At 38.4% G+C, this 14,899-nt stretch overlaps 1 protein-coding gene across 1 annotated transcript in view; it reads left to right on the top strand.

Annotated features, from left to right (window-relative positions):
- Window positions 1-14,899, top strand: part of LOC126253147 (peroxisomal membrane protein PMP34-like) — a 51,350-nt gene that overhangs the window by 18,565 nt on the left and 17,886 nt on the right. The window contains exons 4-5 of the mRNA XM_049954292.1: window positions 5,188-5,339; window positions 14,548-14,667. Of these exons, the coding sequence (XP_049810249.1) occupies window positions 5,188-5,339; window positions 14,548-14,667 (272 nt within the window). The remainder of the gene's footprint in view (window positions 1-5,187; window positions 5,340-14,547; window positions 14,668-14,899) is intronic.

Below are 14,899 nucleotides of genomic sequence, written 5' to 3'. Positions count from 1 at the left end.
TCCGTTGCTATGAATCCACATGCGAGAATACGTCAGCTTGAACACGAGACTGGCATTTCTAAAACCAGTGTACATCGTATTCTTACACGTTACAGGTTCCATTCTTACTATGTACACCTACATCAAGAATTGCATGGGAATTATTTCCAGAATCGTGTGCAGTTCTGTCAGTGGGTACAGCAGCAAATCCTCGCCAACCCGAACTACTTCTCCAATATTTTAAACATAGCTGCGATACAGCAACGGTTCCACGTCAAGCTGAAGAAGATAGATTTATATCTATTGAAACCTAGGTAAAGATTACTTTATCCTTTGCAACTGGTCGGCTACTTCTCCAATGTTCTATTTACCAATGAATGTTCCTTCTCAAACAAAGGGCAGGTAAATACAAGGAACATGCATTATTGGTCCAGCAACAACCCACAGTGGCTTAGACAGGTGGAACATCAGCATCAATGGAGAGTTAACGTCTGGTGTGGGATGCTTAGTACTACAATTATTGGCCCTTATTTCATCAATGGTAGTCTAAATGGCACAGCGTATGCCACCTTCCTCAGACAAGTTTTTCCACCTCTTCTGGATGAAGTGCCGCTAAGAATCAGAATGCTTACGTGGTGTCAACGAGATGGATGTCCAGCACATAATGCCTTGTGTGCACGTTGTGTTCTGAACCGGAGGTATCCTGCTAAATGGATTGATCAAGGAGGAACAGTTACTTGACCTGCCAGGTCTCCTGATCTAAATCATCTGGACTTTTTTCTTTGGGGATGCATTAAAGATGATGTCTATTGTGATATTCCAACAACTCCAGAGGACATGCAGGAATCTGTTGTGCTTGCTTGTAATTCTCTGCAGCAGGCAGTCCTGGAAGTAGTAAATAATTCTTTCATTCGATGAGTGCACCTGTGTATTGGTGTCCAGTGTCACCACTTTTAGCACCTTTGCATGTTCTACTCCTGGGCAATGGTACAGGAGAGTCAATTTCGTGTTATGTTTTTACTTGGTTTTCATTTATCTTCTGACAGCTCCAGCAAGTGGACGAGTTTGTGATCCTGGGCTCAAAGTCAGTGTTTTGTTGTGTAATTAATAATGTTGTGTTTCAGTGAATGGTACACTGTGATACATTTTTGAATAGGTCTTTAGGAGAGGAAATAAAATACTGAATAAAAAATACAGGGTGCCATTTTAAAAAGTCATACCGCTGTTCATATCTTTGTAAAAAACAAAGCTAAAACAAAGGCAATCATGCTGATCGATGTTCTCTGACGGCTAAAGAACATTTGCTTGAAACATTTTGTAATTTGCATCTGGACAAACAGTTATTTAGGGTGGTAAAGATAAATGGGACACACTGTGTATAAGACCATAACAATAATTTTTTTACAGATATCACCAGGGATTTGATAGAATCCGCTTCCTTAAGTTCCTGATTTTTATGGGTAGTTTAGAAGTTGTTTGTTTATGACAGTTTAAACTGGTTTAGTTGGGTGTTTATCATCTTCAATTTTTATCCTCTTAGATCAAGCCAAAATTCTAAGCTGTTTAGGGTGCTGGTGACTCAGGATAATTCGTTCTTTGGTTTTGCTTTCCAATTAGAAAGATGTGATCTGCAAATGAAACAGAGTGGAAAGCAATAATCAGGAGTAAATTATTTATAGAGGATGTCCCAGGATGAATGGTCAGTATTGGAGGATATGACAGACATAATCATTCAAAGCAAAAAGGATGCTGTAAAATATATACCTTAAGAGCTATGAGTATCTGTTCATCTTCAATAGTGTGATACAAATCTCTTCTACAGCAATCTCTTTGCTTTTCATATTTTGTAAGGCGGTAGTATGGACTGAAAAAAAAAAAGTTCAGTAAATAGGGGCACTGAAGTTCTTATCTTTAGAGCTGTTCATATTCACAACTGTGAAATACATCTCTTTTACTGAGCAAGTGCTCGTAGATCGTAACACTTTGCCATCCACATGTCTCATACACATTGATTCGCCTGGTGCCGGCAGCACTAATTCGGATTACTTGGCGTGTCGCCGGCATTCTTGACATTATCGGGAGATTATAAATTGTTAAGTGTTACTAATCTCATCCTTAGTTCTCATAAGTTCTCAACCCTGTTTCCCCACTTTTGTGGAATTTGGAAGATATACATACGTAAATATATACAAAATTTGTTTGTTTCAAATATTTGTTTATTTAAAAATTTTGGAAAAATAATCAATTACAAATTGCACTTTGAAAAGCTGGTCCGCATTATCTGGCTTATTGCTGTTGTCGGAAAAATGTAAAATGATGGTATTTACCTGAATCGGTTGCGGGACGTCATTTTGCGAAATATCGGTGTGTCTATCAACGGATTCGTTGACCAATAATCATCGATCCTTGCCTCCTTTTAGAATTCCCATAAGGATAGCAAGCCCAGACCATTTTCTAAGTTTGGGTCCCGTAACGTCGACAAATTTGGCATTTTTTTTATCCAGTTTTTTTTTCTGTTGGAATTTTGACTGTAGTACTTGTTGGTTTGTTGCTAATACATTCCAATAGATCGTTCCCAATATACACTCCTGGAAATTGAAATAAGAACACCGTGAATTCATTGTCCCAGGAAGGGGAAACTTTATTGACACATTCCTGGGGTCAGATACATCACATGATCACACTGACAGAACCACAGGCACATAGACACAGGCAACAGAGCATGCACAATGTCGGCACTAGTACAGTGTATATCCACCTTTCGCAGCAATGCAGGCTGCTATTCTCCCATGGAGACGATCGTAGAGATGCTGGATGTAGTCCTGTGGAACGGCTTGCCATGCCATTTCCACCTGGCGCCTCAGTTGGACCAGCGTTCGTGCTGGACGTGCAGACCGCGTGAGACGACGCTTCATCCAGTCCCAAACATGCTCAATGGGGGACAGATCTGGAGATCTTGCTGGCCAGGGTAGTTGACTTACACCTTCTAGAGCACGTTGGGTGGCACGGGATACATGCGGACGTGCATTGTCCTGTTGGAACAGCAAGTTCCCTTGCCGGTCTAGGAATGGTAGAACGATGGGTTCGATGACGGTTTGGATGTACCGTGCACTATTCAGTGTCCCCTCGACGATCACCAGTGGGGTACGGCCAGTGTAGGAGATCGCTCCCCACACCATGATGCCGGGTGTTGGCCCTGTGTGCCTCGGTCGTATGCAGTCCTGATTGTGGCGCTCACCTGCACAGCGCCAAACACGCATACGACCATCATTGGCACCAAGGCAGAAGCGACTCTCATCGCTGAAGACGACACGTCTCCATTCGTCCCTCCATTCACGCCTGTCGCGACACCACTGGAGGCGGGCTGCACGATGTTGGGGCGTGAGCGGAAGACGGCCTAACGGTGTGCGGGACCGTAGCCCAGCTTCATGGAGACGGTTGCGAATGGTCCTCGCCGATACCCCAGGAGCAACAGTGTCCCTAATTTGCTGGGAAGTGGCGGTGCGGTCCCCTACGGCACTGCGTAGGATCCTACGGTCTTGGCGTGCATCCGTGCGTCGCTGCGGTCCGGTCCCAGGTCGACGGGCACGTGCACCTTCCGCCGACCACTGGCGACAACATCGATGTACTGTGGAGACCTCACGCCCCACGTGCTGGGCAATTCGGCGGTACGTCCACCCGGCCTCCCGCATGCCCACTATACGCCCTCGCTCAAAGTCCGTCAACTGCACATACGGTTCACGTCCACGCTGTCGCGGCATGCTACCAGTGTTAAAGACTGCGATGGAGCTCCGTATGCCACGGCAAACTGGCTGACACTGACGGCGGCGGTGCACAAATGCTGCGCAGCTAGCGCCATTCGACGGCCAACACCGCGGTTCCTGGTGTGTCCGCTGTGCCGTGCGTGTGATCATTGCTTGTACAGCCCTCTCGCAGTGTCCGGAGCAAGTATGGTGGGTCTGACACACCGGTGTCAATGTGTTCTTTTTTCCATTTCCAGGTGTGTATTATCGATGATATTCTCGATGCTCTGTGTACCTTTTGGAAGTATGTATGGACCAGGAAATCCTTCAAATTTATTATTGGTCCTCAGTAAATCAAAGTCTGACCACTATTTTTATTTTTTAAAAATAATGTTAACTCCTCTGCATACTTAGCTGTAATTATATATTCAGAATTTAAAACTGTTCATCCTGTTCATTTCTATGGTTCAGAATGAATTTTGTGCAGTATTTTTTGTGGCTTCATCATGCTTCTAAATGTATTTTCATATCATTTGACATGGCTTATAAAGTTTACATCTGTATTGCTTTCCATTTTACTGTCTAACTTTTTTAAAAAAAATTCATTTGGTACTTTTATAGCAGCCTTAGCCCATTTCCATATGATTACAGTTTTTTATGGTAGACTCTTAAGAGGAAGTATTAGCGTAAAACATGTAAAAAATTCAATACATTGTCATAATTTTTAGAACTGTGACACAGTGATTCACTGGCTAATTTACTTCTTCCTGTCTCAACTGAAAAAAATTCACATTTTCGTTACTAAATTGCCATTTTATACATTTTTCCTAGTGCCTGGATAATTTATTGTTGATAATTCCAGAAACAAAGCATAATGGCCACAGTTCTCCGTGTCAAAACAGTACTATCTTGTAAAGGCAAAAATGTAATTTGCAGGATGTTAACCTGTATCAGATGAAGTATGTTCATTCTGTGAAGTTTAAGTCAAAGCCATTATATTTTTAAAACTTAGAGCTTCTCCTGTATTCGTTTCTGTAAGATATTGTGGAGTTTAAATATGGTTACATCTTTCCCAGAGATTCAATAGACCACCACTTGCCCAAAGTTTCTCAGTTCATTCAAAATGAAATGAATTATGTGGAGAATTGTTTAAAATTTCAATTGATCCTATTGTGAACTGTTTCTATAATGGGTATGATTTTCTTTTTTTATGTGGAAAATGGTAGTGTAAGTGCAGCAGGTGAAGAGATAGTACATTTGCTTGGTAATGACTGATCAGTAGCTGTAGATTAAAGAAAAATTGGTGCTTGATCATTGTGCTTATATTAAACATATCTTTCAGACCTCTTTTTTTTTATTATTAGTAATTCCTATTACTATCTGATAAATAAGAATACACACCTTCCTATTACTATTATGTTGTGTTGTTATTAGTCCTCTTATTTGTGTATGGTGCTTTGTTTAGCTGTACGTTGTATCGTGGCATGGTTCCTGTCTTGGAGAGCCTGTGTGCCTCAAATTTTGTGTATTTTTACACATTCCATGGCCTTAAGGGAACAAAAGTTCATCCTGTACAGCACAGTGCAGTGAGAGACTTGCTTCTTGGATCCGTAGCTGGTGAGTAAATAACTAGTGATGTTCATACTGGTGTGGTGGGTCCACTAATATTTTTTGTCTGTAGTAGTGAAATGTGAATACATTTGTGTTAATGTCTTTATCAATAAATATATCATTCCTGTTGCCAATATTTTTATTGACAGTTTTGCTAAGCCCAAGTGCTTACCGATACTGGAAAACCATAGGACCCTGTAGTTTCTCCTAGTTTCTGTGGGATGTTCTGTTGATTGTTGCTTGTTTTTCATGCCATTTGACACAGGGATTTCAAAAATGGCAACTTTACACATTTTCAGCATACTATAATCTGTTTTTTTGTAACAGAATGCTAAAAAAACAGTAAAAAATAATAGATGTTTATAGACAGCCACAGAGAAGGGATGTCAGAGCTGAAGTAACTGAAAAACACACTTGCGAGTTTTGTTGGTAGTGGGGAAGAAATCTACACTCAGTGCTTTGTTCCTGCATAACGTCAAATTCAAGGATATCAGAGAGGTGTTGAGGTTCCTTATGTTTCTTAATCATTTCCAGATATGACACATCAGTTCATAGAAATGTTTAGGCTTAACAGGTCCACTTGGAGTACATACATTTATGTAAATAATCTCAAGAGACGTTTCGCAGGAATTCTAAAATTCAAAGAATGTCCCTACAATTCCATCACATTTATTGTAACTATTTCTCATTAAAATGAAAAATAGTGTACTAATAAGTGATCTGTTGGGAATGAAATAGCACTCAAAAACTGTGCAGAAAGAAACCAAAGCTGAATTGTAATCTGAGGGATAGTCATTGCTCAGATGTGGAATTTCACCACAGAAAATATTTAAGAGTGCTGAGGGATGTCTTCAGACAGGTTAAAACTGTGCATTTTACCAAGAGAATAGGGCACTCTTGATACAAATGTCACCCTATAGTCTTTTGTGATAAAAGCAGTTTTCTGCACCACACAAGAGTGCATTGTACTGGCACTTTTTTTGTTTCAAAAAGTGTTTGATTTATTTAGAGCAAAATGTATTATAAATATCCCAGTAGATTGCTCTTTGCAAATGAAATTGCGTGATTTATTCTGTACAAGCTGGCACCACACCTTTTTGTTTTATATGTTGGTATTGGAAACAGGAAGATGTGCTCAAGAAAATGAATTACCAGATATACTACTTCTTCTGAAGCACACTTTGGGCATGGTTGCAGTATTTTTAGTGAATGTAAAATGAATTTCTCTCAAATGAATTTTATAACAACTTCAACTTGTGTAGACAACTTCTGCGTTGCTGTTCATCGGGATGGTAGGGCCTCCTCTCCCTCAGTTCAGTCTTAATAAATATGTAGACTCATGGCTGTTCCAAGTTCGTTATTCTGCAGTTGATAGCAGAAGCAAAAAGTGGTCTAGAAACAACCAGTGTACATCAGAGGACTGTGGAAGCTGCTAGAATAACATCATCTTCGTGGGTACCAGCACCTTTTTCCCATAAAAAAGCACTATATAAAAGTATTAAGAATGGAAAGATTATGGACAAAATAACACATTTCTACTGCAGAAAACTGGAACTGGCGATTCACCAGATACCTGAAAAGTACACGATGATTACTTCCTGTCAGTAGCTAACTAGTTAAGTCCAAATTTTGCTAGTACAGATAAGTGTGTAACAATTTTCAGAGTCCAGACAGATTAAAATAGCCATCAGGTAAACCACCTTATAAAAATGCAGAAAGTAGATAGTTAAGAACAAGTTTTGTATTATGAGCATATTTGGAGTTTTTGTGAAAGCCTTTTGTAAAAGAATAGTATTAATTTTCAGTAAACAATTTGTCACACTTGCTACGTAGTTTCAGGAAAGGATTGCTTACGGAAAATGCTATTTTTCCTTTGTATATGATGTACTTATAGGAACAACCAAGCATTTGTGGACAATGTGCATAATCAAGGAGAAATTACAAAAAGGAATTAAAAGTTCAGGGAAGAGAAATAAAAGCTTCAGGATTTGCCGATGACATTGCAATTCTGCCAGAGATGGCAAACAACTTGGAAGAGCAGTTGGACAAAGCAGGTGGTGTCTCGAAAAGAGATTATTACACTGAACTGTAAAATGAGGTGAATCAAATTTTCAACATTTGGATATGTGAATGTGGCATCTTAACAAGAACATCGCAGTTAACAAATGTCAATTCTTGACTGATATGTCTATAACAGTGGCGTATCTGAGTGTGAGATACCAACAAATGGCACTGTAAGGAGACAGTAACTATGTGCTGGACTCACGAAGTAAATGCATCAGTACTAAAACTTCTGCTGGCATCAGGTATTTCCTGTGTGTAATTGGTAAGTTGTAATATTACTACTTGCATAGGAACATCTTGAGTGCTACTGTTTAATTTTTGTTCTTTGTTAATACTGCTTTGATGGTATGCACACTTTCTTACAAAAGTGAATTTTTTGAAGTGTAAATCTGATCATGTGAGTGTACAAGAAAGTTCTAGGACCAGCCTGGAAATCCATCAACATCCAGAAATTACTTCTAAGTGATCCAGAAATTACTTCTAAGTGCCATGAAGGCAGTCAAATCGTGAAGATTGAGCATTCACAAAGCTTCAAAAGTATATACAGTTTCTTGTTGTTGTTGTTGTGGTCTTCAGTCCTGCGACTGGTTTGATGCAGCTCTCCATGCTACTCGATCCTGCGCAAGCTTCTTCATCTCCCAGTACTTACTGCAACCTACATCCTTCTGAATCTGCTTAGTGTATGCATCTCTTGGTCTCCCCCTACGATTTTTACCCTCCACGCTGCCCTCCAATACTAAATTGGTGATCCCTTGATGCCTCAGAACATGTCCTACAGTTCCTTATGCAATGTTAAGTGACAAATTAGAGAACAAATACAAAATAGGTGGCCAACCAATGTTACTCAACAGTGAGGGGGGGAAAATCTGATAGAAGGAATATTGTTTTGTGTGAATGGGGGCTTTCTCTAAGGAATAATGGTGTTAGGGACATCATACAGACATTTCGTAATCAAGCATGGTGAACTGAAAAAAGATTTAACGACAATCGACCTAGTCATAAGTGGATAGTGTTTTTTTCTGAAAGGAAATAAGGAACTAACATTTAGATAGTAAGTGAAAACGTAAAGAGGGCAAGGGCAGTAGTTATGTGATAAACAGTGAATGATTATTTTAAGAAACTGAAAGTGTTCTTGAATGGTGTTCTTCCCTTGAACATTATAACTGTGATAAGACCAACTTAGTGATGATCCTGGGCAAGTGAAAGTAGTAGTGAAGTCAGATACAACAAATCCTGAAAGGGTTGTGGATAGTTCCAAACCAAGTATCAGTGTAATACAACAGTAGTTGCAGATGGCACAGTTCTCCTACTGTACACAGTTTATAGGGCAAAACACCTCCACAATACTTGGACTGAAGGAGATTTAACTGGTGCAGATTATAATAGGAGACAAAGTGGTTGGTTTGACCCAACAATGTTTGAATTGTGGTTTGCTGAAATTGTCTTGTCTTATCTCTGGCAGTTAGAGAGACCAGAAGTGATTATAGGTGACAGTCTCTCAGTCATCACATTTTTTAATGTGATTAAATAATGCCATGAACATGACATTCAATTTCTGCTCCTCCCTCCTTACTCTATTCATTAGTGTCAGCCACTTGATGCCATCATTTCAGACCTCTAAAACTTGCCTGAATAAATGTGATGGATGACTGGAAAAAGAAAAACAGAGTTGTGAAACAAAAGGAATGCTACACTGAGAAAAGTGCTCAGCGTTAACTCCAGGAAAAGGTATTGTTGTTAGTGTCTCCAGTGAAAGTGATAGTGACAGTATTGAAAAAAGGGAGTCCCCATCTAGGATCCCTATCTCGAGAACATCTAACAGTGATGTAGAACAGCACTGGTCAAATGAAAATGAAGGAATGGACAAGGAGAAGAATAAAAATTGCCAAGAATTCAATAAAAACAATTTCACCATAGTGAAATTTCCTATGAAAAGAAGATTCAGTTTTTTATTGGTAAAGAGAGAGCCCATAATATTAAAAATGTTGTGCCAGAATATAGAAGGTGAGGTGAAAATATATTTGAAGGGATAGATAATCATGATATTGAGTAAATGTCTTTCATGTTGATTGTTTCACAGAATTACTGAAACTGAAATTTGTCTGTTAGCTTTTTTCAATGCAAGTGTCTTTATAATAGGAATGTATGATTTAATGTAGCTATGAAAACTTGTTTGTGTTAGGAAATGTAATATGTTGTTGTGAATATGCCAATATTTTGTTTTTAAATTCAAAATAGTGATCAGACTCGCTACATTGATTCCATTTTTGCCGTACGATATAAATGAGTGATTGGATTCATCCCACTTTATGAGGTGAATGCAATCAACAATCAAATAAAAATAATAAGTGCATTTATGAATTACAAATAAGTTAATATGTGAATATACCATCTTCAAGGTTGTACAGTTAAAACTTCAAATTGGTATTAGAAAACTGCACTTCGTGATCAGATTCACCTCAGTTTATGGAACATAAACAAAAATAAAACAATGGTAATGGTGTGTAATCGAATTAAATTGGGTGATGGTGATGGAATTGGATCAAGAAATGATGCACTAGAAGTAGTAGATGAGTTTTGCTACTTGGGCAGTAAAATAACTAATCAATGACTGAAGAAAAAGTATATAAAATGTAGGTACGCAGTAGCAAGAAAAAAATTATTAAAAATAGAAGTTTTTTTAACAAAATGTAAAGTTAAGTGTTAGGAAGTCTTGTCTAAAGGTACTTATATGGGATGTAGCCTCATATTAAAGGTAGTCAATACAGGCAAGAGGAGAATTGAAACTTAAGAAACGTGTTGTTATAGAGGTATGCTGAACATTAGTTGGATAAGTCGAGTAATTACTGAAAGGACACTGCTTGGAATTGGGGAGAAAGAGCTTTAGGGCACACTTGAAAAGAAATAATTTGAGATTTGGGAGGACAAATTCTCAGGCATTGAGGTATATTTAATATGGTAACAGAGGAAAATTGGGAAAGGGTAGGGCATGGGGAAGGGGGTTAAAGGGAGGTGAAAATTGTAGAGGGAGACCAAGTCTTAACTGTAGTGTAAAATACAAATAAAACAGTTTTCTGAATCATTCACTTATTTATCTTGCCACTACGCGTTTTGGTGGTTCACACAATTAGCTTCAGGTTGAGAATCGTTTAATTACATCGCTGGTTTTAGTGAAGAGCACAGATGCCTTTTCACAACAGCCAACCAAGGGCACTGTAGGTTATGTTGCATCTTTTGCTGATGGTAAAAGTTGTCTCTTAGAGAAAGCACTTAAGTTAAAGAGCATGAGTTTGTAACATTAAACATACAGGAACAAGAGGGTTCTAATGTGTCTCCATAATGCTACTTATTGTATATCTTCTCCACTGCACAATTTCAGTGGGCAGCAATTTATTTAAACACTGCCATTCATTTCCCAATAAGTTCAACCTGCAATATATATGCATGATTTATTGTAATTTTTTTTTTTTTTTTAACATAAGCATTTAATAAAATAATTGAATTGTGCAGATGTCCATGTTCTGTTGCAGCCAATTCATACATTTAATATAAAGAAAAATATTTATGTTGATAACTGTTTAATATAATAACTGAATTGTAATGTAGAGTAATGAATAACCAAGTTCCAGCTATTGCACTTTCTCAGGTTTGTATCCACTATAAGACAGTATGTATGTAATATGTATGAGGTGTGATCAAAAAGTAATGAGTTTTTTCTTCTTTTTTTTCCCCCTTAAAGAATCTTAATTTATACACTAACATCAACTTTCTCTCCTTCAAGATAATCCCCATCAGATATAATACACTTGTGTCAGCACTTTTTCCCATCTTGCATGCCACTGCTGGAACTCACTTTTCATTGTGGTGTTCAGCTCCTTCATCAAATCAGCATCTCATCAGTGGTGGCAAAACGACATACTTTTACGGTTCTCTTCTGCTTCAGTAACAGAAAGAAGCGTAGGAGGCCATGTCTGGTGAATACAGTTGTTGAGGTAACTTAATGGCTTTATATTTTGCCAAGGTGTGAGTGGGAGTATTATCGTGATGCAATTTCAACGAGTGGTTTTGCCACAATTGCAATCATTTTCTTCAGATTGCTACATGCAAACAGTGCATAAGTTCCAGATAGTGTTCTTTATAGACCTATATGACCACAAGGCATGAACTCACAATGCACTACCCCATTATAACTGAAGAAAACATTGCGAAGAACCTTCACATGTGATTTAACTTGTTGGATTATTTTGGTCTCAGCTCTTCATGCAGTTTTCATTGGGACAATTGGGCCTTGGTTTCTACATCATAACTGTATAACCATATTTTGCCAACTGTTTATAATCTTCTTTAGAAATCCTCAGTCACTGACTTCAGTCAGCAATTCCTAAGATTCCTGAGCGGCATCTACGTGATGTATGTTTTGGTCAAAATTCAATGATTTCAGAACAAACTTTGCTGCTAAACATTTCATGCCCAAAACATCTGAAAAAATTGCTTGGTATGAGCCAGAGGATATGTCAACATCATCAGCACCCTCTCTGATGGTGATTTGGCGATTTTCCAGAACTATTTTCTTTAGTTGTTCCATATTGTCATCAACAATTGATGTGGTAGGGCATCCAGGGTGGTCATCATCGTCAGTGTCTTTTTGACCTTCTTTGAAACGTGTATACCACTTCTGAACTCTTGTGTTACTTGTAGTAGATTCATCAAATGCCGCAGTCAACATTTGCAAAAGTGGTGCCCAAGTTAATGTAAATTCTCCGATCAATCTTTTTCAAAAGTAAAAATTTGCGGAACACTTGAAAACCCACATAACCTTTCCAGGTGTCAACGATAAACCAAATATTCAAAAGAGCTGAAAATACGAACATACATCAGGAACATGTGTACCAACAAGATAAAAAAAGAAAATTCAATGTATAAAGCCCACAAAATGAAAAAATTCCCATTATTTTTCGATCACACCCAGTACATCATCTTTGGAGTAATGGTGTATACACAAAGTACAGTGAAGAGGACATAAAAGAAATAGCAGTATCCAGACTTCTCACTACTCTGCTGTCCATGTAAGTACAATTTACTGTCAAATTCATGTTCTTTAACTTTAAAAGTGTCTTCTCTAAAAGTCAATTTTTACCATCAGCAAAAGATGCAACATAACCTTCACTGCGCTTGGTCTGCTATTGTGAAAAGCATCTGTGCTCTTCAGTAAAATTAGTTATGTAATTAAATGATTCCCCACCTGAAATTGATTGTGTGAACCATCAAAATGTGTAGTGGAATAATAAATAAGTGATTGACACAGAAATTCCCGCGCCCAGGATCCCGGGTTCGATTCCTGGCGGGGTCAGGGATTTTCTCTGCCTCGTGATGACTGGGTGTTGTGTGATGTCCTTAGGTTAGTTAGGTTTAAGTAGTTCTAAGTTCTAGGGGACTGATGACCATAGATGTTAAGTCCCATAGTGCTCAGAGCCATTTGAACCATTGACACAGAAAACTAATTTAATTGTATGTATCAATTGTTGCAACCCTCAAAATTCCATCCTTTGTGAATGAAATATTCGTCTGTAGTAATAAAGTTGAAGTGGATGGAAGGTTGCCACTAGTTACAGAGATAAAGCTATTTGGATAAGACAGACTAGCATGATTTGATTTAACAAAGTTTAGATTGTTATGTTACACAAGCAAAAAAAAGAATGTTTTGAATTTGGCTGGGAACGGGAAGCTCATTCTTATCTACAAATAGTGGTGCTTTGATGGAGACATACATCGTATTTTTGATTACCACTAAGAGTCTTCAGAATTCCACTATTTTGACTGGAGCTTGTACACTTCAGAATTGGTTATTAACACATGCATATTGCATAATCATTGTTTTTTAACTTGTAATGTAGTAAGCTATTATAAAACTGGTACTATTTAAGGAAAATTGGTGTAGACATGTGTATTAAGTTCTCCCTAATAATCATTTGATAGTTTCTTTTCTCCCTGTCTTGTGATAACTTCTTTCCTCCAACTTTTCCCTTTTTTCTGACAAAGTGGAGTAACTTCTTGATCCAGATTTGGTTGTTTTTGTCAGCTGTGTAATGTGTATATGTGTGGGGGGGGGGGGGGCTGCCTGGCTGGCTTGTGTGCACTCCATACAAATACGTGGGTGGTTTGAAAAGTTCTCAGAACGGAATAGAAAAAACTTTCTTTATTTTTCAATGTAGTCTCCTCATAGATTAATGCACTAGGTCCAACGATGTTCCAATGCCTTGATCCCATCTCGAAAATGAGTTTCCTACAGACCTGCAAAATAGTTGTCATCTCCAGCTATCAATTCTTCGTTTGAAGTGAATCTTCGTCCACCAAGAAAAATTTGCAGTTTTGGGAAGAGATGGGAGTCTGACGGAGCCATATCAGGTGAATAAGGCGGGTGTGGCAACAATTCGTACCTTACTTCGTGTAATTTTGCCATGGCAACAGCACATGCATGCAGGCACACGTCAAGAGTTGTGGCACCCACCTTGCAGGTAATTTTTTTAATTTTTTCGTTTCTAATTCTTCAGTTAAAATGTAACATACCCTTTCAGATGACATCTGACAAGTGTGAGCAGTTTCACACATTTTCAATTGGCAATCCTCCACGTCAAATTCTGTGCACTTACGCAATGATTTCTGGAGTAGTGACACATCTTGGTTGACCATTGCGTGGGTCATCATATAAGCTCTCCCAACAAAATTTAAATTCATTTGTCCATGTGGCAACAGTCGAATATCAAGGAGCAGAGTCCCCAGTGTATTCTGGAAATCACCATGAATGTCTTTTGCTTTCGTACCTTTCTTTACAAAGTACTTAATCACTGCTCGAATCTCAATTTTTTTTCCATCTTTGCAAGTCACTACGCGGGAACAACCACAGAGCTATGTTACCGTCACAGCTCTCTTCCAAGAGCACTGATGTGGCACGTGTTTACAGGCAGCAGTTCAATGAATATCACGTGAACAACACATTGCGCTAGTGCTGACCTCTAGTGGTGATTCCAAGAACGTTCCAAACCACCCTCGTAGTTTTTCCACTTTTTTCTATGTGTAATTCCTGTTACTCTGTAATCAATTACAGTTTTCTATGTGAATGCTCTTAAACAATTTCCTGAATGCTTTTCAGGTGTTGTTAATGTTCTTCTGACAACTCCATTATGGGTTGTTAACACACGACTGAAAATGAAAGGTGTACAGCCAAAGAAGTCACATGAAAGTAACGGTGTTGAATACACTGGCCTCATTGGTGAGTAGACAGATGTATCATAATTTTGTGAAATTAGTCAGTGGTTAGGCTATTTGCCATAGTTTGTGTTTAAATTTTGTTGCATGTGCACATGAAGATAAGTAAATGTGATTGGTTTGCAAATGGGTATGACACATTTTGTGTGTGTGTGTGTGTGTGTGTGTGTGTGTGTGTGTAAGGGGTTGGATTATTAGTTTTTGAGGCAGAATATGCTTTTTAGGTCAGGCAGAAA

The sequence above is a fragment of the Schistocerca nitens genome, chromosome 4, assembly GCF_023898315.1.
Source record: "Schistocerca nitens isolate TAMUIC-IGC-003100 chromosome 4, iqSchNite1.1, whole genome shotgun sequence".
Lineage (NCBI taxonomy): Eukaryota > Metazoa > Arthropoda > Insecta > Orthoptera > Acrididae > Schistocerca > Schistocerca nitens.
The sequence above is the reverse complement of the archived record's forward strand: the minus strand, read 5'-3'. Positions and strand labels throughout refer to the sequence as shown.